The sequence below is a fragment of the Haliaeetus leucocephalus genome, unplaced genomic scaffold (genome assembly GCF_000737465.1).
Source record: "Haliaeetus leucocephalus isolate CR32 unplaced genomic scaffold, Haliaeetus_leucocephalus-4.0 Scaffold273, whole genome shotgun sequence".
Classification (NCBI taxonomy): Eukaryota; Metazoa; Chordata; class Aves; order Accipitriformes; family Accipitridae; genus Haliaeetus; species Haliaeetus leucocephalus.
Window position 1 is genome coordinate 1,680,402 of NW_010972709.1, and position 26,378 is coordinate 1,706,779.

The following is a 26,378-nucleotide window of genomic DNA, read 5'->3' on the forward strand; positions in this document are numbered from 1 at the left end:
ATCTATTGTAGTTTAATTTTTCTGGGATATGGCCTTGACATTGGCACCATTCAAATTCAAAAACTTGGGTACTGTGTTATACAACCTTTTCTAACAAAAGCAAGTAATTGAAAGGGATTTCATATCTTTTCTGACAGTTTGCCTAGCCTTATCCTATCCTAGTGTTACTGAGAAGTAAGATTCTGCTTTCCAGTATGCAATTATTTCAGCTGCCCTCACACTTTGACCCAAATGTGAAGGAATGAATTACGTTCTCACGTAAAAAAAAAAATCTGCAATGAGTTGCATACAGAAAATTTAGCAGAAAGTTCTTTGACAGATGCCAAATAACACATCTTTAAACAAATAGCACTGCCTAACTTGCTCAAATAGAGCTTGAATAATATCCTCTTAGTTGTGTGAGCAAACAGCACAGAATGGTCACCAGTGCCAGCAGTAACTAAAACATGCAAAGAGCAACACCCACTGCCAAACCACTGTGAAATACATGTATCACTAACATTTCTCTGAATATCTCTTTTTACGTCAGCAGAATTACTAGCTGGGTAGACTACATAAGAAGTGAGTGCTATTTGACTTTGCAAGCTGGCTTTCTGTTCTTTATTACATTTCAAAAAACTAGAGGGCTAAGTACCATTATTTCTGAACATCAGTTGTTTCAGCAAGAGAAGTTCAAAGAAGTAGGAAGCTCTATTGCATACTGATTTCTCCCTGCCTAGAGGTTCAGCTTTCGGCCTAGAAAGATCACAGAGAGGGCCTCAATTCATTCCAGTTACAGAAGATACCAATTATTCTTACAATTAAAGAGAATGCACAAAAAAGATTGGCAGTCAAAGCAAGGCAGTGCTTCTGGAGTTCATGTCCTATTAAGAATACCCATTTTAAACAGTATACCATTGTGCAGTTGCTGGCTTCCATATCTGCATTTACCACAGGTAAAAGTTACAAATCAATGTGCTGACTGAAAATTGAGTTATAATCAACACTGTCTCTCCCCATTATACAAACAAACAGCAGCATATCAGGGCCAGTAACACCACCTATAGTAACCATGGGGCTGGAGCAGCAACGCATCTTCTCTGTTAGAAGGGACAGCCATTCCCCAGGCTCTCCCTCCCCTTTCATTTTCACCTACACAGTTCCTTCAGGAGTTCCTTCATTTCACTGGCCTCTAGCCTGTTAGACTAACAAATCAAGAATCACAAAGTAATACAGTAGAAAATTAAGTCCTTTGCATCTGCAACAATGTGTAGATTGCCACTCTGTCTATGCTCTCAGGCCAACAGCTTAATACTTAATGTAAGAGATCCCCACCCCCCACCCAGTTGGAATCCTTTGCTCAAGTCTTTTAGACACAGAAAGAGAATGTTTGTCTCCAAACTTAGGAAAGAATCAGGTGTAATAGGAATCCAGTGGACCACCTTCTTAAAAGGGAACACAAAACTGTGTGGAAAGAGACTGCTCCTTGGCTGGCTTGCAATTTCTTACGTGATGTCCTTCTTTCTTGGGGGCCGGTGAATATTCCTCACCACGCACTTCACCATCCATTCAATTCCCTCGTTCACTCCTTTGCTAAGGAAATAAGATAAGTAGACAAGATTAAAAAAAACCCAAACAACAAAAAACAACCAAGAACAAAACCATGGCTCATGTAGTTCCTAACTGAGCTGTTACAAGAGCAAGTGAAGAGTTCTGCCCTGCAGTTATTTATTGGCATTACTATGTTAGTTTCTCATACACACAAACAACGGGGATCTGATTTCTTTTAACTCAGTATGTAAACTCCATCCTTTATTTTTCTGGTGTCTGTACTAGTCTACATCCAATTTAGTTAGTCATCAACTCTGTGGAAACCTTGGGATGAACAAGCATCAAACAAAAACCATCTGACAGCTGGTTTGAGGTTATTTTGCTACAAGCCTCAGGCTAGTTGTATCAGATCTTCCAATCCTGGCTCCAGCTTGCTGTAATCATCTGTGCTGGGGCTGCCAAGCAAGTCACCAACTCACTAGTCTGCACAGCTACCCAGCCAGGACTTCCACAATTTTTTTTTTTTTAGTGCAAACTCGAACTGAAATTTTGAAAGGAAATTCCACACAGATCAAAACTAGAAGTGTTTGTACAAACCCCAAAACAATTGAAAAGGTTGCATTTCATAAGATTATTATCTAATACTTCTCTTCCAGTCAGTGCTTAACCATTGTTCTTGTTATTGTGGTCATTCATCTGCTTAATGGCATTTGATTCTTAGCAACGCAGACAAGAGATTTTTCTCATGGTTTAAGAAGCTTTTCTTATCCTTTGCAGAAGCTTGTATAATACAGATTTCTTGCTAGATTAAAAAAAGAAGAAACATCAAAGCTCTGGATTCAGCACAGGCAGTAACTCAGTGAGGAGTATTTCTAGCCATCTAGAACGGTACTTTTGACTTATGCCAAATAGCACTTTTCACCCAAAGAACTGAAAGCGTAACCAAAAGTATTGCAAGACTCAATGTGCAATAGTAATACTAAGATACCAAGAATCTAGTGGGTTGGTCAAGGTCATGGCATGCAGCTCTGTGGCATGCAGCTGCATAGGTCTGAAGAAGAATCAGTGTCCCAAATTTTGGCCTGTTGTAGTCACTGTATCTTAAACCACAAGCATCCCCAGTGTAATATAACAATCTCCAAGAGTGTTCTTATCTATATAACAAAACACATCTGCATGCCAAAAAATATGAAAGCAAGAGCATAATTACTCCACCAACAATGGAACACCACTCATTTCTCTGGCAGTGTCATAAACAGCTATATTTTCAACTGACTTCTTACATAAAAGCCAGGAGCTGCAGCAAGCCAATGATGAAGATCATTGTGTATGGAGAAGGGATGATAAAGGACAAGAATCAACAGCTCCGTGTGACTCCAAGTCCTGTTGCTCTCAGCCAGTAGTACATTTTCATTGTGTTTCATCAGCAGGATTTACAGATGAAGTTACTGACCTGGCGCAAGTCCAAAGTTCACAAACAAGTATCTGTCACTGCTGGGAAGGAAGCAGCTCCCTTTTAGGGGTTATTAAATCCTATAGTACTGCTCTGCTTGTGTGACACCCTGCAGCAGTTCAGTTAACCAAAACGCCATCCATTCTCATACTTACCCAGTAAGAGCAGAGCAGGCTTGTGTCAGGCAGTCTCTCTTCCCAATTTTGTTAATGCAGTCACTAAATGCTGTCTTGATGTCAGGTATTGACAGACAAGTCTGCAAGGGAAACCAAAGAAGAGCTTGCTTTCTATGCTACAAGAGATGGTGACCTTCTTCTAAAATGAATCCTACCACATCCACAGTTCTGCTTCGGTCAGGATGGCACAACTCTGTTAGGTTAAACCCCCTCACCCACTAACACAGCAAATTCATTTCTTTACCTTCCAAAAAAAATTAACATATTCTTTTTTCACCAAAGAGAATGCTATTTTCAGACAGTATACAGACACTGCCACACCTCCCTGATCCACAAGATGTGCACTTCTAAGCAAATAAGTAATGAAAATAAGTACAACCTGCACACCCTTGGGATACTCCTTCCAACCTGCCCCAATCATCAAACGCAGGTTGTCTACCAGAACACTACAAGAGCGCATCTATTTACAAAGCCTTTTGAAACTGTATACCTGCCAGAATCCCAGACAAGTCAGTTCCTGTAGCTGACTCTTTGCCAATGGCCTGGATGATGTCTCCCTGTATGCACGCCCTCAGAAAATGGCCTGGAAGTGATTTTTCCTAAATTCTCAGCACATTCCTTGACATTAAAGGCATGGCCACCCTGGACTTGTTTCTTTGCATTTTGCATGCAGGAGAAAATGCTGACAGCACTGAGTGCAGCACATTTTCTGATGCCCAGTGTCAACTTGCTCTTGATCACCATCAGGTCTTGCACTTCTGTAAGGCTGCTAGGAGATTGCTGGGAAGTGGTTTTAAAATACACAAATGCATAAGCCCCCCAGTAAACCAGTGGATTACTTTCCTGACATAAATCACAGTGTTACCACAAAAATTTTCCTCTTAGAGTTACAAACACAACAAAAGCAAACCTGCCCTACTGAAGTCTAGACTTGCACCTTCCTCCCTGAACACAGGAAGCAGGAACAAGAAGAATCACGAGCCTTTAAATCTTTTTCTGATCTCAGTGCTCACTTTTTCCTCAGAAAGCCTTGGACAAGCCATTTAAGCACCTTAGCTGGCCACGAGCCCAGCTTTCTTCCTCTCTCTGCAAAGACATTTTGAACCTTCAGTGAGGCTCAAGCGCATGTTTTGGGCAAGTGTTTACTCAAGTGCCAAATCGGACCCTTATGAGTCTTGAGGATTAGTCCAAGTGTATGTACACTTTGAAAGAACAGACTACCTGCAAACAGGAATTCAGTCTTCTACAAGTCTGAGCCTTGACTTAGCAGAAAGATGGAAATTCACAATACCAGCTATCCATTTTGCAAAATACTGGTTCTGGAGAAATTAAACATGGGAAACTACTGTGGGGATGACCATGTGACAAATAAGCAGTTTTCAGTCCTTATAAATAAGAAGGGTTCTTAAGAAATGGCTTGAAAGGAGTTTAATGACACCCGATTCACCCAGTGCCCTTGAATTCAGACTTGTGATTTTCCACTGTGAAGGGCCTAGAATCCATTAGTTGTGCAACTTTGATGACTGTACTTTCTTATGACCTAAGTTGCATTTCAAACTTGCAGTTTCAATCAATGAGCTGGAAACTGTATCCAGAAGTGTTACTAACTTCATTGCACCAAATTTCTGCCAAATGAAAAACCTGCAATTCATAAAGATGAGCTGTCATCCACAGGATAAACAGTTAAATAACTTTTAAAAAAATCAAGTACTAGCTTTAGAGGGAGTCGGAGTGGACTTGGGAGTTGGAAGTCATACCAGTAGGTCTGGAAGACAGGCAAGAGATTATCACCAAACAACCATTCTCTACAAGTTTGTAAAAGATGCTACTTTAGTTTTGGTATGACATTCACCACCAAATATGAAAGGCAGGTCCAACTTGCCTCTTGATTTAAGCCAAAGCTCTAGACAAGTCAAGTGCCCAACAACTGGGAAGGACAAAGAGCTGCATGTCACTAATCTGAGCTATTTTTCATGTCATTACTTTTTTTCAGTAAATGAGACTTGGCAGCAGGAAGGTTAAATCCCAAGGCAGCTGAAACTGAGCAAACATTTCTTGAAATATACTTTCAGCTTACCACAGCTTAATATCATATTATAATAATTTCTCCTTTTTCTGAATGATGATATGTTTTTAAAACTTTTTAAAATAAAACTGAGAAAAAGTGTTCAGGGTAGGAAGTAACAGCACAGACCATACTCATGCTGTCCTTTATTTCTACTTGCACAGGCCTGTGCAAAGCAATCAGGCAATGGACTTCCCAAAAGCTGTCAGCAGATCAGGACACCTGCACATATCTAGTGGCACAGAGAATCCACCTCCTTCACCTTGTCCATCTTTGAGGCCTTTGAGAAACCCACTTTTCCCAGTGCAGTTTACAACTGCTGTAGTCATTTTTTCCCCCGCTTAATCCATTATAGTCACTTCCCTTTCTCACCCTCTGGTATAATCGTGGCCTGCCCTAACTTCCACAAAGCTGTACAGCCATTGCTCTCCATAGAAATCTGCATCAGAAAGTTTTGCTTCTGAGGAGACTTTGCACCATTTACATTGTTTACAGTAGGACATCACTGCACCACAACACTACACTTATTTTGAGGAACATCTTTTCTCCCTTGGGATGAAGTAAGGTAACACAGCAGAGGGGATAACACCACTGAACTATCAATTCAGAGAAGCCTTGTTTTAGTGTTCAAGGGGAAGCCGTGAACTGGAATTGTGTCTTACAGTAGAGGATGAGGCAGATTACCCATCACTTCAACTAGGAGCATTTGAGCTTCTCATGCTTGGAGAAAATGTCAGCTGCGGCTTCTGAGTTCCCCTCTTTTCCACCTCCCTATCTACATTACAAAATATTTGTTTACAGATGTGTTTTGTTTCTCAACTGAAACCACATAAACCAAGAGCAAACTAGGGAAGCTGGATTTGTGATCACATAAACAGTGTAACATTACAATAATAACATCACTCCAGAAAGGTCATCTGTGGATTTTATCTACCATACATTTCAGAGGAAACTCATACAACTTGACGAATCATATTTCTATCTCAACTTCCCCAAAAGAATGCACTGTGAACCACCTTTTCATGAAGGCTTTTCACCGCATAGTCTAGCCAGGACTGACCTGCCTCCACAACCAAATTCCTTTTATGAAGGGTTCAGAACAGCATTACCCAAATTAAGACTCAGGAATGGTACACCTAGAAATATATCAAGCAGCAAGGCTCCATTTCTGGAGCCACCTGTAGAAAAGCATGAATGGCTGTTTTAGGCAAAAAAGAGTTGCATTGTAGAGTCTTTATCCATTCGCCAAATCCACTGCAGGAAAGACAATGCTGCTGCTTGGTCTCATATCAGGATAAAACCTGAAGTATAGGCTCTTCAGCCACCTCAAGAGTAATCAGTCAGCAGAATGCAACTATAATAGAAACACCAGAAAGGTGGATAGCCTAAGTAAAACTATTTAATAAAAAGTCTAACCAACCTGACCTATGTTCTGGGCTATCTTTTTTACAAGCTTATTTTAAATTAAAGCTTAAGCTTGTTTAAATTACCACAAGCTTATTTAAATGAAAAATAATTTTACAGGGAAGCTGTGCTATTTCTTAAGTTGGAAATTAGAATGGCCATCATGCAGAAGGCCTATTTCCTAACAACTGTGTGGAAAACAGATACCACTGTGAGTCTTCAAATATATGCTACTACTCACCATGACACCTCTCATTTTCCAAAGACACTAGGAGGCTTTCCAACATTCTGGAGATTTCAAATCAAATTTCCAAAATTTATCTTAAGATTAAGAAGACAAAACTTCCTCCCAGAGACATCACATAATACCCAGTTATTTTCATAAACTATTTTTCCAGCTCAGTTTTTCTAGTATTTTTAATAGCATTCCAAAATGAGCCATTCTATCCTCAAGTTTTAAGTTTGTTGTAAATCTTGGAAATATATACCTTTTATAAACCTTTAAATAGCTGCATTCACATCAAAACAGCAAATATAAATTCTTATTTTGCAGCTTTTTCTGCAGTAAACAGTAGGTAAGCCAAACTGCCTATATTTTCAAAAGTGTCATTCTGACTTGAAGGGAGTCCACATGAATTATTATATATTAGACATTTATTTCCCCTACAAAGCAATAGTTCCTTTAAGAAACAAAACAAACTCCCTCCCACAACACACATTTGACCCAATCTTTTAATTAATTACAAAATGACCCAGTTTTTGAAGCCCCTGCTAAACACAGAGCATTCTCCTGGTACAAAAAAAAAAAAACAAAACACATACAGTATTGTCACAATACTAGAATTGGTTTTGCAGTCTGTGATTGTATTTCATCTCCTGATATGCCCAAACACCACCCATGCTTGGCAGTGCTGAGTGGATGCAATTTACCCTAGAGCAGTGGTGCCTATTAACAGCGGAATTCTTTTCTACAAGTAATTTAGCATCAGGGCCAAAAATTCTTAGTTTATGCAATTTCAGGCATTTCAGGCATTGAGTCAGAACTTTTGTTAGCTTATTGTGAGGAATGTAAACTACGGGGGGAAAAAAAAAGAAAGATCTGTGCCAGATGTACTACTACTGATATATTTCACCACAAGCCTTCTGCTGGCCTTTAAAGATGTAATCATTATGAATTATCTCTCATCCGCAAACACCAGCAAGGTTAAGATACCACTTATCCTCCTTTACCATGATCCACATAAATGACAGAGGGATGCCAGTGAGAATTCCCCACTACAATTATATGTCTGGGGATCCAGAGTAGAAAAATCTCTACCAGTGATAATCCTGTAAAGTTCAATTTTCTTCCAGAAGTCTTCAAGTATGCTAGATTAGTGGAAGAGAAACAGGCCTTGTAGTTTTACCTGAATAATTACTGAAAAATAAGCTATAGTCCCTTTAATGTTTTGTTAAATAGCATGATATCTCTTTGCTCTGTGTCTATATCCAAGACCATACTCTAGGAGTAGACTTCCAAATATACAATTTAGGTATTTCTTAAAAACAGGTATACCTCCAGTCAGTATAGGTTTGCTAATCTCTTGTCACAGTTCTACGACTGCATAAAGGCACTAAATCTGTGGGCTGGTCTTAGACCCTCCAGAAGGTGCAAGGAGTCAGTCATAGTTTTTATGTTTAAAGCCTGTTCCAAATAACTCTTTCTAGTCATATGAAGAAGTCCACTTGTTCAATCATTTTTCTTTAGCCTGGCTAGGGTACCAGAAGAGCTGGTGTTTGCAGTATGCCCATAACAAAATATGCACATACAGCCACAAGGAAAATTGGAACAGCTTTCCAGGTCACTGCATAAAGTTTATTTCTCAACAGCTAAAGGCAAGAGCACAGACTGCTCCCTGCTGTAAAGCTGTAGTGTTGCATGGAAATATGAAAGTTAATATTCTGGTTTCCACACAGAAAAGACAGTCAACTTCCCCACATACCAGAGATCACAGCAAAGTCAGGATCATAAATCAGGAGTTCCGTCTCAGTCTCATGCTGCCTTTAACTACGTTTCTTTTATTTCTATGACTAGATAATCTTATGGTCATCCAAAAATATCTGTTGTACTGTACACATGAAATGTAACCAAATCCTCCTTTAAAGCCAAAGTGATTTCTATGGAAGTCTCAAGTATTTCCCACAAGTACACTCACTGAGATAGGTGTAAAGTCCAGGGGAAGAAGCTGGGAAGTATTTGCATACTTTGAAACAGATACCCATCACAGCTGCCAGGGCTGGTACTCCAAATTCTACTGAAAGTCTCTGGCTCCATCTAGAGATTAATCACCCGAACTGCAGTACTGGAATTCCAGGTACAATGCACGGAAAGGAGGAGGAAAACATGGAAAATACCACGATTGCCTTAGGCATTCTCTTCCCTTTTTTCCCTGCCGGGGGAGATGAGGGCTGCCCTGGATGCATCACCTAAACAGTCACACCGTAGTGCCCACTAACTTGTCAAATACAAGAGTTTTGCAGTTCTAGATATGCTAGAAAGAATTCAAATTGTACTATCAAGAAAAAGCATTCCTTGCAATTCACTGCTGTCATTGATGGAATGCTCTAGGACAAACAGAATGTTTCATTGACTAGATCTTACCTAGTTATGGGAAAAGGATGATATTGCTTCACATATATTTGTTGTGCTATTCCCACGTTAATAGTAAGGCAGTTTAAACAAAGTGCACTAAACATTATTTTTTTTCTGAATAAACAGGAAAAAACAGTATCAAGATACCAAGTCACAGTACAAGAAAGACCCACCATAGCTATGTAGTCTGTTCTGTTTACATAAAAAGCTGAAAACAGCTGAGCTGGACGTGCCTGTAGTAAGCTCATTTATGCCACTGGAAAAGGGTTGGAGGAGAAAGGAAAAAAATTAAAAATAATTCAAAGTAATTATTTCCAGCAGTGGGGAAAGTGTGATAGGATCAGTCCAGGAATGTGAAACAAATTTAACATGAACGCAGAGCTCACCTTTCCAGGGCTTATTTGCTCACTTAAGAAGTAAATCTGCAATAATCTTACCTCTACATCCTGCTTGTTAGCTAACACCAGAATGGGAACCCCTTCCAGAGCTTCACTGGTAATCATCTTCTCTATAAAGCACAGAAACAAAACCAGAGGTTTAGCCAGTTCTGGAAGATAAAGTTGTGCAAATGCCTGACACAGACTATCTGGACATAGGGAATGAAGCAAGAGGCTCCTTCTTGCATTACAGTTTCATTTGATACAACCTTTCAGGTCCATTTTCTTCACAGAATTTTTTTCCAGATCAAACTCCAAACTTCATTGTCATCAACAAGCACGTTACTAAGAATTAATGAGGTGATAAATACAGAATAAGGAATAAAAATTTCAATATCATCAGCATAAACACAGAAAGAGATTCAAGGTCATTACAGGCAACAAAAGTGAGTCCTGTGTTACACACAAGACAGACTTCAACAATAAAGTGCAAAAGCACTACAGGTGTGTCATCAACAGGCCGCACAACTTACTTCAAGGACACAGGAACAGACATGACTGTAATAAGAGAACCATGCCACAATACATCATGAAATCACAGTATAGGTAAAACACAAGGTACTCACCAAAAGCTCTTTTAGATTCTGAGAGCCTCTCCTCATCAGTGGAGTCAATAACATAGATCACTCCATGAGATTCAGCATAATACTGCGAGGATAACACAGATATTAGTGTATCTACCCACTAGGATGTTCCTCTTCCTGATTTTTTTTTAAATTTGGTAAAATTTTGATATACATGGAAAAATCAACCAGTTAGAGCCAGCTGTTTCCACAGTATGTGGCTGGAGAGAAGAATGGTGGCACACAGAATGCATTGCCTGTTCTGTTTCCAGGCTTACTGAATACAACAGGTGAAAAAGCTTATCTGTCCCCCCCAAAAACTTATCTCTACTGGCACAACCCTCAGATAATTACCAGGGTTGGTAACTGCTGTCTGTAAACAATAATGCAAATCATTATCTTTGCTAATCTTGCACAGATATAGTTCAATCTCTGGAAAACTGCTGATGCTAAATACTAGGGTTACCGATAAGCCTGTATGATTACTAAATGATCATACTACTTCAGCTCTAAAAGAGACAAAAGTCTTTCTAAGAGAAAAAAAAGCCTCCAACCTTGTCCCAAAGAGACTGCAGTTCTTCCTGTCCACCAAGATCCCAGAACATTAGCCGAGTTTTGCCAACATCAATAGTACCAACTAGAGGGAAAGAAGAAAAGACAATCCAAAGAAAACAAAAGGTGTTCTCTAAAGCACAAACACCTGAACACACCCCTAAGAAATCTGGGGTAGGACAGTCTTCTAGAGGAACAAATCACATGCAGTGGCTACTTTCAACAACAGAACAATATCTTTGCAAAGAGTGACAACTAATATCAGATAGAGTCGTGTCAGTGCAAATAATACCAGAATCAGGCCAACGAATGAACTCCAGTGAAATTTAGTTTAACCTCCGAGCATAGCACTGAAATGGGATACTTGTTTTTTTAAGACTTCAGAGGTTTTGCCTCATAAGCTAAGAAAGCCTATTTTATTCTCTTACAAAAAGACATGGGGAGTTGGGAGATACAGTCTCTACTTCCAGGAACTATTCTGCCCTTGTCAATTCTTAAATATTTCAAACAAGAACCAGTTGTTGTCTAACTGTGCAGGAAAGTTGAAAAAATTCCAAACAGATTTACTTACTGTTTAAGCCTACAGTGGTTGTGATTTTGGACAAACTCATCCCTTTGTAGTTCTTGTTAAATCGAGTTTTGGTTTGCTCAAGGAAGGTCTGAAAAGGAACAAGAAAAAGTATTTACTCTCAAATATTTTACTGACTGGGGTAATCCTAACCCAAACCTGCCTTTTCATTTCTGCAGAATCCTGCTCCAACAGATACTGCCCTACCTAACCTTGGAACAAACTACTCTTCTTGTTCCCTATTTTAGCAATGAAAGAAGGGATCTCAGGTGATTACGGGATTACCAAAGCCTCAGCTACATCCCTGAAAGCTTATGCTAAATTTAAGTAAGAGGGAAAAGTTGATTCTTTGGTGTGACATCACTAAAATAACTCACGATACAGCCAAAGAAAGACTGACCCGTCTGTTGGAATTTTTATCTTTGGAGGACATTTAGAATTGCGCATGTCCTCCACGCAATTGGTAATAAACAGCACTTACGGTTTTACCAGCATTGTCCAAACCAAGGATCAAGACGCAGTACTCATCCCTCTGGAACATGTATTTATAGAGCCCAGACAGGAGAGTATACATCCTGCTCCTGCAACAAGTACCAGGAAATCATTAACAAACAGGTCATTTTCAAAAGTCTCATTCCACAACACAAGTTTTTTCCAACACCAGATAAGTGAATGACGTTATTCCTTTATGAGTAACTCTCACATTTAGGCAATCCCAGGACAAAGCACAGATCCCAGGGAGATCATGCAAATAGCTCAAGATCAAATTTTCAAATGCATACAAGTGGGGGATGATCCTCCAAAGAGCTTAACCTCTGTTTCTGCACGTAGTGCCCAGCATCCACTGCAAACTCAACCCTCATTTTAAAACTACCCTGCCTGTTTTGGGGCTTAAAGGAGAGCTAAAGAAGAGCCTGAACATCTTCTGCGGTACATGTAAGACCCACAGAAAGTAAAGTCAACTTCATACAAATACACAGAATAGGTTTTTTAAGGAAGAATGTGGAGGCCAGTCGCCCCTCCTTGTTCCCAATCCACGTTAACAGTATCATGGGATCTTTAATGGTTGAACTGGGTGCAGTGTATCTTAAAGGAGCATAAAATCCCCTACTTATCTTAATTTATGCCTTATCCAGCAACAGTCTTCTGTTATGGTATCCACCATATAAGTATTTTGTCATCTCACATTGCCACGAAGACAAGACAAGTAAGTTAACTAGCCAAAAAGCACAAGACTAAGAATCAGACAAAGTGACACCAATGCTTGCAGAAGCCCGCATGTTTTTTGTTCTTGGATTTGCACAAACAAGGCAGAGAAGATTTTCTAAGATGCAGGAAGTATTGCTACCAAGTGCTACAGCTGACTCACATAACATTGCAATCACTCTTCTGTTTAAACACAGACAAAGGGAACCTCAAGGCAAAGACTTTGAGAGGCAACTGCCTTTGAGCAAGCGTGCAGATAAATAATCACTTTGAAGTCAAACAACATTGCCTAAAGGGAAAAAAAAAAAAAGGGAAAAACCCAAGGTGTTCCAGACCAGAAGTAAGGGATTTCTCAGGCTGGGGTACTCAGAGTGACGACAGGACACCTCAGGGCACAGGGGCCTTATTTACCCCCACAGGTACCCGCCGAGCGAGGGGGGACCCTTCGTCTCCAGCTGTGCAAGAGGGGCAGGCTCACGCCGCCCCCTGGGAAGGCAGGAGGCCGCAGGCTGGGGACAAACCCACCCCCCCCGGCCCGCTCCCCTTTCGGGCCAGCAAACGACCGTAGACGTGCCCAGCTACTGGCCCGCTCCCCCTAGATGCGGGAAATTCCCCCCCCCCTTTCCCTGTCACAGCCTGACAGGGCAGAAGGGACAAACCGACCCTCACCGCCATTTCCCTCCCTTACGGCCCGGGGCCGCGGCCAGGGCCAGGTCCCGGGCCGGCGGCACCTTGTAGGCCCTCCCCCAAGCCCAGCCGTGCCTTGCGAGCACCCACCGCGGCTCTTGCCGTCTCCCGAGCGCGGAAGGCGAAGGACAGTACCCGAAACCCGCGGCCCCTCACCGGGAACCGGAGACACCTCCCGCCACACAGCTCCTTTAACGCTTCCCATCGGCGCCGGCCGCCGGCGCCGTCCCTCGCGCGGCACTCTGGGAAACGTAGTTCTCGCACCGCTGCGGGGGCGGCGCGGGGGCGGCTGGATGGACTACAACTCCCAGGATGCTTAGCGCCGCGGACGTCCAGGAGGAGCAGAGTGCGCAAGCGCAGTGGTGGGGGGCGGGCTCGCTGCTGAGTGGCGTAAGGCGTCGGCTAAAGAAGCCGGAAGTGGGGGTGCTGGGGGAGCCGGAAGTTGGTGGGGTGTCATGGCGGCGGTACAGTAGGGGAAGGGGGAGCCGAGGGGTGAGTGGGGAGGCCGAGTCAGGGTCAGGTTGGGGAGTTGCTGTCAGCCGCGTGGCGGAGAGGTCGCGCCGCGATCGCCTGGGCTGCCGGCGGAGCGGTGCCGTGTGTGGGCCCGGTGGGCTCGAGCGGGCGCCGTGGCGGGGGAGGGCAGGGACCGGCCTCTCCTCGGACTCTGTCATCGCCTTTCGCCGCCTGTTTGCTGCGGGAGCACTGGCCTGGTTACTTCCGAGGGAAGAAGCGGGACGGCGGGGTAGATGGTAGCTTCTGCGGACAAGAGCTTGTTATCCAAAAAGTTGCTCATCTTAAGTAAACTCTTCGAATATGTTCTGAGTTCCTGGAAAGGACGCTGTTAAACACATCTTTATTTTGCTGATAATGGATGAAGAGAGTCTGGAAGCAGCCATTCAGACCTATAATGCCCAGCTGCAGCAAGTGGAGCTGGCTTTAGGGGCAGGCCTGGACCCATCGCAGCAGTCAGACTTGATTCAGTTGCAGGAAGATTTAAAGCAGCTGATAGAGCTGACTGAATCCAGCCTGGTGTCAGTGAAAAAGAGCAAACTTCTGGCTACTTTAGATACAAATGCCTCCTCCTCCTCCCCAGTAGGTCTTCCGGAGCAGGACACCAACCCAGACAGTTCTGCCCAAGATGAGGAGTATGCTGCTTTTAAGGAAGCCATTGCTGAGCTCGGAACTGATGAGAAGCCTTCAGCTAATGACGATGGGGTATCATCAAAGAGAAATGAAGAAACTGATGACAGAAGTGAATCAAAGTACAGTGAAGAGGAGGAGGAGTCTGACAGAGAAGAGGAGGAGGAATTGAGTGGGATGAAGGTTAAAGCCCCCTACTACAGTTCTTGGGGCACCCTGGAGTACCATAATGCCATGATTGTGGGGACAGAGGACTTAGAAGACGGCAGTGCAGGAGTCAGAGTGCTCTACCTCTATCCAACTCACAAGTCTCTGAAGCCGTGCCCGTTCTTCTTGGATGACAAATGCAGATTTAAAGAGAACTGTCGGTAAAAAAGAAGAAGGGGTGGGAGGGGGCTTTTGTCCTTCCTGTCGCTAACGGCCTTGTCGTTCAAAGGGATAAACCTCCTCTGGAAGTACCATGTTTGGCTTTTTTACCCAATGAAATTTTGCCTTTTTGTTTATGTTTTTAAAATGTGTTATGGCAAGCACTGGCATCGGTTTGACTGTTTTCTTTAGGTAATGCAGAGATGAAGTGGAAAATCTCATGGGAAGGCTGGAGAGATTTTACATAATCAGTCAACTGGCTAAATTAATAACCGATTAAGTATTGTAAAATAAAACACCAAAGCTTGTCTGTCGATAGTGCATACATTCCAGTTGCACGGAGAGGTTGTAGAGTCTCTGTCTTTGGAGGTCTTCAGAACTTAACTAGATAAAGTCTTGAGCAACCTGATCGGTCTTTGAAGTTGGTTGTGCTTTGAGCAGGAGGTTGGACTAGAGGCCTGTGTGTCTGAGTGATCCTGTTTATCTCAAAGGACCCGTGAACTTTGTTACTGCATGTGTCACTAGCAAGGAGAGCTTAATTCTCTGGGGTGGGATGCATTCTTTGTTATGTGACATAAATAATATGTTTAAGATGAAAAATGAGTATCTTATGTAATTGAAATAATGCATGATAGAACTTCCATAATTACTGGTAAAGATTCATCACCACTGACGACTCATTTGCATTTCCTTTAAGGAGAGAAGGAGTTTTTATTTAAAGCCTGCTCAAATGAGGTAGAGATAATTCCTCTTCCGCCTTCCCTGGCAGGTTTTCGCACGGTCAGGTGGTCTCTGTGGAAGAGCTTCAGCCATTTCAGGAGCCCAATCTGAGCACGCTGGAGGTGGGCTCAGCCTGCCTGGCGAAACACAGCGATGGAATATGGTACACTGCAAAAATAACTGGTGAGTCGTGTTTCAGTGCACTGCCAGGATTCTGTGTGGAAGATGAAGGCTAATGCTTAAGTGAATGTAAAACTTGACTATTTTGGTTGATGATAGAAAAACATTAACTATGTAGCTGCAGCCCTAAACTGAAAATCTCGACATAGCTGAGAAAACGGTCTGAATTTTGTCAGGATTGGGAAGGGAATAGGCTAGGAAACAGGAGGGCGTTATACAAAAAGAAGACATAAAGAGCAGGAATGTGGAAAGGAAATGACTACGTGGTCATTAACCGCACCAAAAGGGAAGAGGCAGGTATTGCAGGAATTGGCATGCGTATTAGGTTAGAATTGCAATAATCTGCTCTTGTTTAAACAAAAGCTGGGGGAGCTGCCCCTGCCCATCAGCTGCTGATACAGGCTTCCCTATGTCCTGCGATGGGTGAGGGTTTAGTCTCTCTTTCCATCTTTCTTTGACAATTATTAGGTCAGAGGAGAGTAAGTCTAACTTCTCTTTAATTCCATTTCTCAGCAGCCCATCTTTCTTCATTCTTAGAAATAAACATTTAAGTATTCAACATAGGCATTGTGGAAATAGCTTTCATTGCAGTGGGTGCTTCTCCCTCCCAGACAGAAAACTAAAGCACAAAGAAGAAACAGAATTTTTTAAAACACGTGTTCCTTGGGCCTTCCCCGTCTCCCATGTCGTTCCGCTGGAGCTAACTCTGTTTTAGAAAGCCCTCTGCCAGTTGCATATTGGAGACTTACTTGAACTCTTGTTCCTTGCTTTTCCTTCTGTAGACATTGACAGTGGTTACTACACTGTGAAGTTTGATTCCCTGCTGCTCAAGGAAGCTGTTGTGGAAGGAGATAGTGTTATTCCCCCACTGCGAAGTGAAGATGGTGCTGAATCTGCCGAGTCTGATGAAGACAGTGTTGATGATTCTGGTTATGCTAAAGGTGAGAAAGTGGGGATGGTGTGAGCAAAAGCGGTCTAGGTCTGCCTTTCTCTGGGACCTACTGAGTTACTCTCCTGGAGCTTTCATTCTAAGTGTCTCACCTCTGATGAAAGAGTAGCTAATCTCTTTATATGTTGCTGAAAGATAGAAAACAGAAAGATAGTAATTAGCTATTATGTTACAATTGCAAACTAAAATCTTTGGTTTATGCAAATTACTGGGCTAATGAAGGTTGGAGGTTTCCATGGGAACTTCCAACATGTGAAAGAACAGGGTGTGATATTTTAGAGCCGAGTTCCAAGCTCTGAGTTGGTTTCTTATGTGGCTGGCTGAGTTGAGCTAATAAGTGAATCAGGAGACTTCCTCATCTCGGGGAACAACATGTAGCTCCATGACACAAGAGTATGAGACCCCAGTAATTGTGTGTGTTTGGTCCTTCCAGTGCCTTGATGAGGTCGCAGGAACAGCCATGCCCTGTTTTACTATTGAGAGCTGGCACAGAGAGAGCCCAAGTGACTTCGCTGAGATTACATGGACAGTGCTGTCCCTGTGCTGGTGCCACAGTTACGTCACAGGGACAAAGTTGTGGTCCTAGAGCTCTTTAGTTTAGCCTAATAGAGATTATTGGATCCTAATAACACAAAATTAGCATTGTGGCCTAGGGGAGCCTCATACCAGAGACATGAGCTGGAGGCACAGGGTAAGTATTACATGCCACTGTGCCAAATTTTACTTTGATGGTGTATGTCAGTCTGTATGACCATCCCAGAAGGAAGGAAAGGAAGCACTTCTGGATGATTCTGCCTGGAGCTATGAGATGGTATGTGCATTAAATCAAGTGAGATCTCTCATTCAGGTAACTCACTGTGCAGCCTTCGTAAAAGGTGACTGCTCGGTAGGAACCAAGTAAGGCTGGAGGAACTGCTGAATGATTCTAGGGTGAGGGAAGTATATTGCACTGCTTTGTGAAGGCTTTTCATGCTGTGTGGATGCCCCAGATGAAGGTTTGCGTAGCAGCTTTGTTTCTGTGTTTCACTGATTCTTCTCTTCTGTGCCACAGTGATAGACTCAGGAGTTCCAGAGAATGGGGAATGGACTCCTGCGTGCAGTTCCTCTTTTGGTGGCTGGGAAGCCCATACTCGTGGTATTGGCTCCAAACTGCTTGTTCAGATGGGATACGAGTTTGGAAAAGGTAAGAGGAGAAGGTGGTCCTGGTGCTGTGAGAGCCCGACTGCCTTGATGGATCTTAAAGCTAGTGAAGAAAAACAAGATTTTGGATTAAGCTAAAACTTTTCTCTGCTGAAGGCCCTGTTAGATAAGGTTCAAGCTATGTGATGAATCACAGCTGTGTTCGAAGGCAAGAAGGGATAACTTACTTAATCGAAATACAGGCATATGTGTGCACCAGCCCCTGTGTGGTAATAGCAAAAATTGGAGGCATTTGGAACCATGGTCAAGTTCCTGATTAAAGCCGTGAGAACTGTTGTATGAGATGTTCAAAGGCTTTAGGTACAAGGGAACTGATCTATGAAGCTTCTGATGTCTGTGTTAAAGCATCTCCTGGTTCTAGACGCAGACTTCAAAGCCTGCTGAACTAGCTTCTCACTACACAAATTGTATTGAGCCTTGGGGGCTTTAGGAGGGCAGTCTGCTACTTACATTTGTCTCTAGTTCTCCCAGAGGAACCAAACCAGTTTTAAGAAGAACCTGGCTTGAGAAGCTGAGAATGTGAGGCTGAACCTAGTTTCACAGAAACCGGCCTGATGGGTGGCCTCGGCCTTTTTGTCATATATCTTGTGCTGCAGAAGGCTCCTGTCGTAGCATCTGCATCCACCATGCTGCGGCCTTTGCTGCTCCCCTTGACTTGGATGGTAGTTACAGCTTTTTGTACCTCAAAGGCCTGTTTACTTGTTCTAAGCTTGCAGTTGTCAGCATGAGCTTGTGGTGGGAGGTGACTTGAGAGGGGATGTCTTCGCTCGCAGTAATCGCTTGGTGTCTCTCCTCAGGGTTAGGGAAGAATTCTGAGGGCCGAGTGGAGCCGGTGCAGGCTGTGGTACTTCCTAGAGGGAAGTCCCTTGACCAGTGTGCTGAGGTGCTTCAGAAGAAGAAACAGGGGAAGCTAGACCCAGGCAAATCAAGGAAATGCCGAGCAAAGGGAAACAGCTCTGGACAGTCCCCTGCGGGCAGCCGTAAGCCTCCCCGCAACGTGTTTGACTTTTTGAATGAGAAATTGCGAGGGAAGAGCACTGGGGAGAAGGCTGGAGGGATGGCACTGCCAGAGAGGAACAGCAAAGAGATCTACCATGCTAGCAAGAGCACCAAGAAGGCCCTGAGTGTCCGCCTCTTCCAGACAATGGAGAAGATTGAACAAACGCAGCGGGATATCAGAGGAATCCAGCAGGCCCTGGCACGCAACATTGGACGGTAGGAAAACATTCTCTTTGGGACTGCAGGATGAACTGAGAATTCGTGGCACTTCTGGGAAGGGGTGGGCTTGAAATGAGGTGTAGGAGGAACAAGTGAAACATACCTGGATAAGACCTAAGGGAAAGAGGAGGAGAGAGACCTTAGTGTGTGCTTCAGAGCAGCTTGGACACTGGCAGATGTGTCTGGGGTCCTTTGGCTGGAATTCAGCTATGACAAAGAGAGGAGCTCTCTGAGGAAAGGTACTGGAGTTCTTTCCTTCTCATGCCCATCTCTGCAGTGTTGTTGTTGAGCATCACAGGAGGACATTTTCTAGCCCCGATTGTGCTGAGCATCAGGTTCTTCCTGGCTTTCAGCAGGTCACTTGCGCTAATCCCGCAGGAAAGGGCAAACCCTCCTGGGATGATGACATGCCTTTGATCTTATCATGCAGGATGACATTGCCATAATGCTTTTTGCTTTCAGGCACAGCATTGCTACAGCTCAGCTGGAGGAGAAGCTGGCTAATGCGCACAAACAGCTGGGGCAGCTGCAGGCCCAGGAAGCCAGTCTGCAGCGGGAGCAGAAGAAAGCAGACACACATAAGAAAATGACTGAGTTCTAGTCTCTGAGAAAGGCGTTTGACTGCAGTGATTGTCCTTCTAGCCAGCCCCGGTGCTTGTGGCCTCAGAGCCTGGGTGAGCTATCCTGCTCCTCTGGGCTTCAGGCTGCCCAGCCTGAAAACTGGGCTGAAAAGCAGCAGTTTCTAAAACTAGATGCTTCTGAGCTCTGCTGGGAGGGGGAGGAGTACACATCCGTCCAGCCCTGCAAGCCTTCAGTAAGCCTGAGCCTTGTATAAGGACTAGCTACAAGAAATACGATTCTCTGCTCTCTTGCACACTTCTTTCCTCTGTTATCACTACGGTAGCACCTCCATCCAGAGTCTGTAGCTACTCGGGGGGTAACATTGCTGGCTACGAACCAGCTGAGGAGGGGCTTTGAAAGCCCCACATCCTGCCATCAACTGTGGCTTGTGTTTGCAGCCAACCGACAAACACAAGTGGAGGCAGGGTCCCGAGCACATTCCGGCAAAGCAGTAGAGGCTTGTGCTGGGTGAAAAACAGCAAAGGCAAATTGCTTCAACTGCTCTCTACCTTCTGGTGTTTGCTATGGGATTTATCTGAGAACTGAGGTTTTTTGGGAGCAGTTCCTTGTAGCCCTAGTGTAATGAATAGACAGAAAACTGGCAGCTTGGAGGTGGGTACTAGCGGCCTCAAGCGTCATATTTCATCACTTTGACTGTAAGAGTATCCCTAGGACGTGCTATAGCCTAACTCATTGACTTGGCATGGAAAGCTGCGTGGTTCCACAAGTAGAGTGCCAAAGCTGGGGGAATAAGACAGCAGAGTAATGGATTCTCAAACCTCCTAGCTAGGAACAACTCCGCAGGGAACCCTGTGATTTTTTGCCATCGTTACTTGAGTTTTTCTGTCCTAGGTAGCTCGCTGAACTCATGTCCTTTTACTAAAAAACCTCAGGACCCAGATCCAGGTTGGACTGGGCCCTGGATGAGCACAAAGATCAGGAGGTCTGTATGTGCCCAGCGTGCAGCCCTGTCTGTGGGAGAGCTTCAGGCTATGCTGCGAGCAGGCCAAGCAAACGAAGTGCCCTTCCCTGCAGCGTGGAGAGTCTTTGTACAGGAAGGTTGTCTTCTCCCCTAGGTTATATTCTGTGTTGGCAGCAGCCAGTCCTTGCCCGAGAGGAGATGGTGGTTTCACCAGATTCTGTTTCTGGTGGAACTTGTGCGTTGTAACTGCTTTTTAAAAAAAAAAATTGTTTGCAATTTCATGCCAGTATCTTAAGGGCACGGTTTTTTCTTAATTTAAGAAATTGATTTCCTTTTATTCTGTGAGTCATTTTTCTAATGAAAAGTTTGGCTCCTTTAGTACCACCTTTTTTTATCTGTTCCTAAGAAACTTATAAAGCTGTCAGCCTGGTCAGGGCTGCACCTACTTGTAGGGTCAGGCTGCCAAACTAACCAGAAGATCTAAGGCTGAAGGAGATACGATCAGAGTTGTTCAAGTCATGTGGGATTTAGCATTGCTGCAGACACACCTCAGAAAACACAGAGCAACAGCAAAAGTAAACAAGATGGACGTCTTCAGGAAACCTGTTAGAGTGACTCTCTTCTCTTGGAAAGCACTTGGATCCTGCTGTGATGGGCACCGTGTAGATGTGAAAGGTGGCGTGGGCTGCCTTGAGCACTTAGCATCCATCAGTTTCTAACTAAATTGGCCGTACTATCTTCATTGTTCTGAATTTGTGTTCTCCATGCACTGGGCTTAACTCGAGGGTTTAACAATGGTTGCTCAGTGCCCTTCCCTCACAAATGACTGTTTGTTCCCCACACTGAAATGTTGAGTGGTGACAAGGATTAATGTGCCCAGCTTAGCATGGGTGCTCGCTGAAGTGGCCCATGACTGGTGAGCCAAGCTGGGCAGAGAAACTTCTTGGGTTTGTTTTGTGCTCTGACACTATATAACATCATTGTCTCCTCTTTAAGAATTGGGTATATTAGCCCTGTGTCTCAGCTAAGGTGTATTTTGACCCTTGCTTGGGATTTCCACAGCCTTACTTGTCAGACTCCTATTCAAATGGCCGCTCCCTCCCACCCAAGACAGTTCACGTCCCTGGTGAATAAAGTTGTTTTTTATTTTTTTTTTCCTCTCTGTCCTTGTAAGGCGTTGTTCATTTGCAAGGTAATGATGATCTGTGGCGACCCATTCTTTCCTTATATTCCCCTGCGGATAGAGAGCTGGCACTAAAACTAGCTCGGTGGGAAGTGGAGCGCGGCAGAGGGTGCTCTTATGTGCCGGGTGCCTGCAGAGCCCGTCTGCAGCGCTGCTCGCAGCCAAGGCGGGGAGAAACCCAGCCTACCATTGGGTGAAGCAACCACCTCTGCGGGCCAGGAAGCGAGCTGTGGTGTGTGCTGCATGGTATCTGCTCAGAGCTGTCTGCTCTAGCAGGAGATAAAGAGGAGTGGGAGAGCTCAGATCGAGATGTTTGAAATGTTTGGAAACCCCTAACGAGGAGTAACTCTGTGGGATAAAAGAAATGAAATTCTCCAGGTTGGCTGGCAAGGAAGAGAGCATGATCGGATTCCCACTCTTCACACTCGCCGGCTTTTGAGTTTCTGCTAAGTAAGTGGTGTTTGCTTTCTTGCCTGGCAAACTCGGGTATCCACAGCTACACCAGGGGCTGAAAAATACTTTAAAAAACCCTGATCTATATAGAAATTCCAATGTTGTCGGAGACGCCGTTGCGGCTAGCTAGACTGGACAGGCAGGATTCCTACTTGTAATGCTGCAGTGGGGAAGTATCAGCTGGGTTAAACTTTCAGTCGGCTGCGAGGAGGGCTGCGAGCTTTGTGCTGCTTAATGCTTTGTGCTTTGCGAGCATCTGGGCTTACAAAGGAAGAAAAGGTGCTTGAGCTTGGCAACACTGCTGGGGTTCCGTGGCTTGAATCTAGAGGTTGAGTGGGAACCGATTACTTTCTTGGGGAATTAATTGTTGAGTTCAGAGGTGTGTGGCATTCTTTTTTTTTTTTTCAACAGAAAAATTTCCAGTTGTCTTGTGGGGAGGGGGACTAGAGTTGTTGCTTGCATGTGGAACAGCTCTTGGGGAACAGCTGAGCTCCTGGCTGCAGGTGAGAAGGCTTGAGAGAGTGTGATCGTTGAAACGCTGTCCTCTGTAAACCTGAAATTATGTAAAACTCCTGAATGTGTGGCAAGAAAACCACTGTGGTAGGCAGGTGATTCTCGAGAAAACATGTTTCTCCTTAATATGCCCATCCTGTATTTTGGAATCTGGCTTCCTATAACTGCAGAACCAAGGTCTCTGCTGGTGTCCTTCTGTGGCTCAGCTCTGCAGAAAATCTCTCTAGCAGGTTCTCGGCTTCTGCTTGAAAGTGCATTTCTCTGCCCAAGTGAGGACGTTTCCAGCAGTCACGGAAGGGCAGGAAGAGAGAAAAATGCTGAAATGATGTCAGCCTCGACCAAAGCCACATGGTGTGAGCAGGCGGGTCACTTACCTTAAGGCGTAAGACTATATTTTCACAAAAGCCACTCTGGCATATGAGTAATGATCAGAACTGTAATTAGAAGCATGCGTCCAAGTTTTGTGACATTTGGGTCTGGCGTGTAGAAATATAGTTGGCCCTTTCTAAATGAAACGCCTCCACAGGAGTTTGACCGTGAAATCTCTCCCCCCTGCTGCAGAAATGCGAGTGAAGTGGGTGAGATCTCATCCCTGCTCCATGTTTGAAATAGTCTTAAGATGTACTAATTGCATCCCATGGTCTAGGGCAGATTCAGCGTTGTTGACTAATTGTTACGGGGCTTTCACTCTTCATAATTGAAAAGAAAAAAAAAAAGACCTACTTCTGCTTCTTGGGACTTTTTTTCAGTGCAACTCCCCAGGGTACCCGAGCTGTGTTTGCTGCAGCCATGTTCGCAATCACTGATGGAAATCAGCTTGTAATGTTCGCCCTGGTTTCTTGCAAATACGCTTTTAGTAGTTTCATAGACTTTCTTCTCGTCACCCTGTACCAAACACTGTGTGCGGTTTTATCTGGGTAGATGAATCAGAGGCCAAGCAAAATCAGCAGCAGCAGCAGCACTTAATTTTACAATAAATTTAATCTTGTTTTCATGAAGCCCAGCTGAGAAACTTGTGCCTTTTGTAGGAGTCACAAGTAAAAAACCAACTGCATTTATCGTGCCTGTGCTCAGGTATCACAAAAGGGAGTTATTCCCTCCTCGGTGGGCCGTGGGTGCGCGTCGCACATATGCAACGGCTGTGACTGCTCTCATGTTCAAAGCCATCTTGGCTTGTGGAGCCAGCGTGTTATGAAATGCTGTCTGCTGAGTCTCCTGCCCCGGAGAATAGCCCCAGGACTGGGAGATCAATAACTTTATTGGCAGGGAATTCAGGTGTACATTGCGGAAGGTCCGTTTGAGACTTTCTGCCTTGCAAACCTGCTTAGTCCTACGTGAGCGGCTTCGGTCAGGCCCTGGGTTTTCCTCTCAAATTTGTAATTTTGGGAGAACCAACGTGTTGTCCCAAGAAGTGGTTTCTTCCAGTGACTGCTGAGCGTGCACTGGGCATTTTTATAGGTCAGAAATCCAGGAGCAACCACTGACCTCCTGCACAACAGAAAGTAGGTCAGAAGAATTTCTCTGTGTTAATTTTGACTTAGGAAGCCTCTGCCTTCCTTCTTCAATCTTAAAAACTCAGGGATGGAAAATCCACCTGCTGTGGGATAAGTTGCCCTGTGTGTGCCTGTCTCAGCGTGGTAAAAGCTCGCACTTTGATTCCGACATAACACCATCTCACAGCCGTCGTACCTCGTTATAATTTTGTCTGCTAAACCTCAGAGCCTGCTCAGTTCTACCCTGAACGAAGTTGCTTCTGCAGCCTGCGATCCTGTCGCTCTAATGAGCTAAACAAGTTCAGCAAGGACTGTCTAAAGCGACTGCCCATGTTGCAGGTAATCCGTCTAATTAATGTATGCTCAGACAGAAAAGTAGTGTTGTCTAATTAAAATATCGTTGGAGAGGGAACAGCCTTCCCTTCCCAGCTCTGATCTAAGCCAGTCTGTCCAGCCCGGTTAGTCCCTAAAACCTCCGTGTCTCACTTTCTGCGTTGAAGTAATTGCTCTCCAGGGGTTAAGGCTTCAGTCAGGGAACTTTCCAAAGGCGTGGGAAGTTCTCAGATAAAAAGGTGCTACAAGTAGGCAGAGACTTGCCGGTTATTGGGGTAACGACGCAGCGGAGATGCTGCGGTGTGACACAGGGCGTAGGGCAGAGGGGAGCGAGATCGGTCCCTCGATGGGCACAGACCTCCCCGCTCGCCGTGGGGCTGGGGCTGCTGTAGCACCCGAGATCTGTGCGAAGCAGGGCGGTTTCTCATCGGCGCTCGTCTGATCTTTGTCTCCGGATTAAGATATGTAAGAGGGTGAGTAAGAGGCGCTCGGCGTGTCCCATGGGATCTCTGTGTCCCCAGCTGCGTCGGTGGAAGCTGTCCTGCTCGGCTGTGCCAGCCCTGTCCCGCCTGGGGACTCTGCTGCTGGCCAAATCTGGATCAGTGACTGCCTTCTTCGAGCCATGCCTTACTCCGGTGCTGGGAACTGCCTCGGTCTCCCTTCGGACCAGGCATTTTCCGGATGCGGGCATGCGCTTCTCTAGTAGCACACCAGCCTTTTTGGGGAGCAGGGCGTGCACAGAGCTGGGCTTGGGCAGAGCTGGGAGCAGCAGCCGCCGTCTCGACATCGGCGCAGGTGAAGCGGTGTCGGCTTCTGCTTTGGGCTTCGCAGCACGCTGACGGCCGAGCGGGGACGGGGACGATGGGATGAGGCGTCACCGAGAGCCCCCCTGGGAAAGGCGTGGGATCCTGATGGGCTGGGGAGCATCCGCAATTTGTGTCGGGCTCCCCGGCACCTTCATGCCTCTGCACTACTTGCTCTGGCCTTGCCGCCGCCGTAGTTTGCAGGGGAGGACCGTTTTTCCTTGAATAAGGCGCGGGGAAGAGCGCTGGGTTTGGGCAAGGCACGGCTTTTTCTTTAGGCAGAGGAAAGCGGTCAAAAGGTCAGGCATTTTCTGCTCTCGTGTCACAGCACAGAGCGGCTACAAAACCGGGGTTGTGGTGGGGGGGGTCCGTGTATGCCGCGCTGCCTGTGCCGAATTGCCGACGTGGCCGGGACGGTGCTTGGTTGTGATCCCGCAGCTCCTGGCTCAAGCGCGGATCGTGCTGGGATGCTGCAGGGAGCGACTCGGGTTCCTGTGAGAGCAGAAATATCGCTGTGGGGTTTGCAAGGCTGGGCTGGGCTCGGCCGGCCGGGAGCTCGCCATGCATGGTGCTGCAAATGGGGAGATGCTGGTGGTGCCGGCAGCACCATCGCTCCCACCCAGGATTTTCTCCCCCGTAACTCTGCAGGTCGCATGGCACGGGTGGATGGGGCCAAATCCTATGGGGCTTGGAGGGGAAGAGGGCGAGACCCGCTGTGGAAGGAGGGTGTCCCAGTGCATCCCGGCATGCCCAGGGTGCGAGGAGGGAGAGGCGGCTGTGAGGCTGAAGCTCACCCTGTTTCCGGGAAGCTGAGTCATTTGTTTCCCCGTCCTGTCTGGGCCACCCCACAACCCGGGGCTGTGTCCCAGTGTCCCCAGAAAGCACACTGGCACTTTTGGGATGTCTCCAGAGGGTTTTCAGGGCATCTCCTTTTCAACATCTCGGTGGCAACTTGGGAGCTTGAATCCTGTTGGGTTTGTTGGGTTTGGGTTTTTTTAAAAGGAACCAAAA

At 45.1% G+C, this 26,378-nt stretch overlaps 2 protein-coding genes across 4 annotated transcripts; one reads left to right on the forward strand and one right to left on the reverse strand.

Annotated features, from left to right (window-relative positions):
• Window positions 1–1,384: 1,384 nt before the first annotated feature.
• Window positions 1,385–13,506, reverse strand: ARFRP1 (ADP-ribosylation factor related protein 1). 3 transcript variants are annotated; one of them, XM_010569456.1, is made up of 8 exons: window positions 13,430–13,506; window positions 11,862–11,961; window positions 11,384–11,471; window positions 10,815–10,897; window positions 10,264–10,345; window positions 9,698–9,768; window positions 3,139–3,239; window positions 1,385–1,572 (listed from the first exon to the last, which is right to left on the reverse strand). In XM_010569456.1, exons 2-8 carry the CDS (start codon window positions 11,952–11,954, stop codon window positions 1,485–1,487), a joined length of 606 nt encoding a protein of 201 aa, XP_010567758.1. In that variant the 5' UTR covers window positions 11,955–11,961; window positions 13,430–13,506; the 3' UTR covers window positions 1,385–1,484. The 3 variants fall into 3 exon arrangements, with proteins under 3 accessions (XP_010567758.1, XP_010567756.1, XP_010567757.1); XM_010569454.1 differs by having other exon boundaries at window positions 13,364–13,487; XM_010569455.1 differs by lacking the exon at window positions 13,430–13,506 and having other exon boundaries at window positions 11,862–11,973.
• Window positions 13,507–13,909: 403 nt separating this feature from the next.
• Window positions 13,910–21,796, forward strand: ZGPAT (zinc finger, CCCH-type with G patch domain). The gene is made up of 6 exons (XM_010569457.1): window positions 13,910–14,781; window positions 15,549–15,682; window positions 16,462–16,620; window positions 17,680–17,811; window positions 18,626–19,043; window positions 19,509–21,796. Exons 1-6 carry the CDS (start codon window positions 14,141–14,143, stop codon window positions 19,645–19,647), a joined length of 1,623 nt encoding a protein of 540 aa, XP_010567759.1. The 5' UTR covers window positions 13,910–14,140; the 3' UTR covers window positions 19,648–21,796.
• Window positions 21,797–26,378: the final 4,582 nt, after the last annotated feature.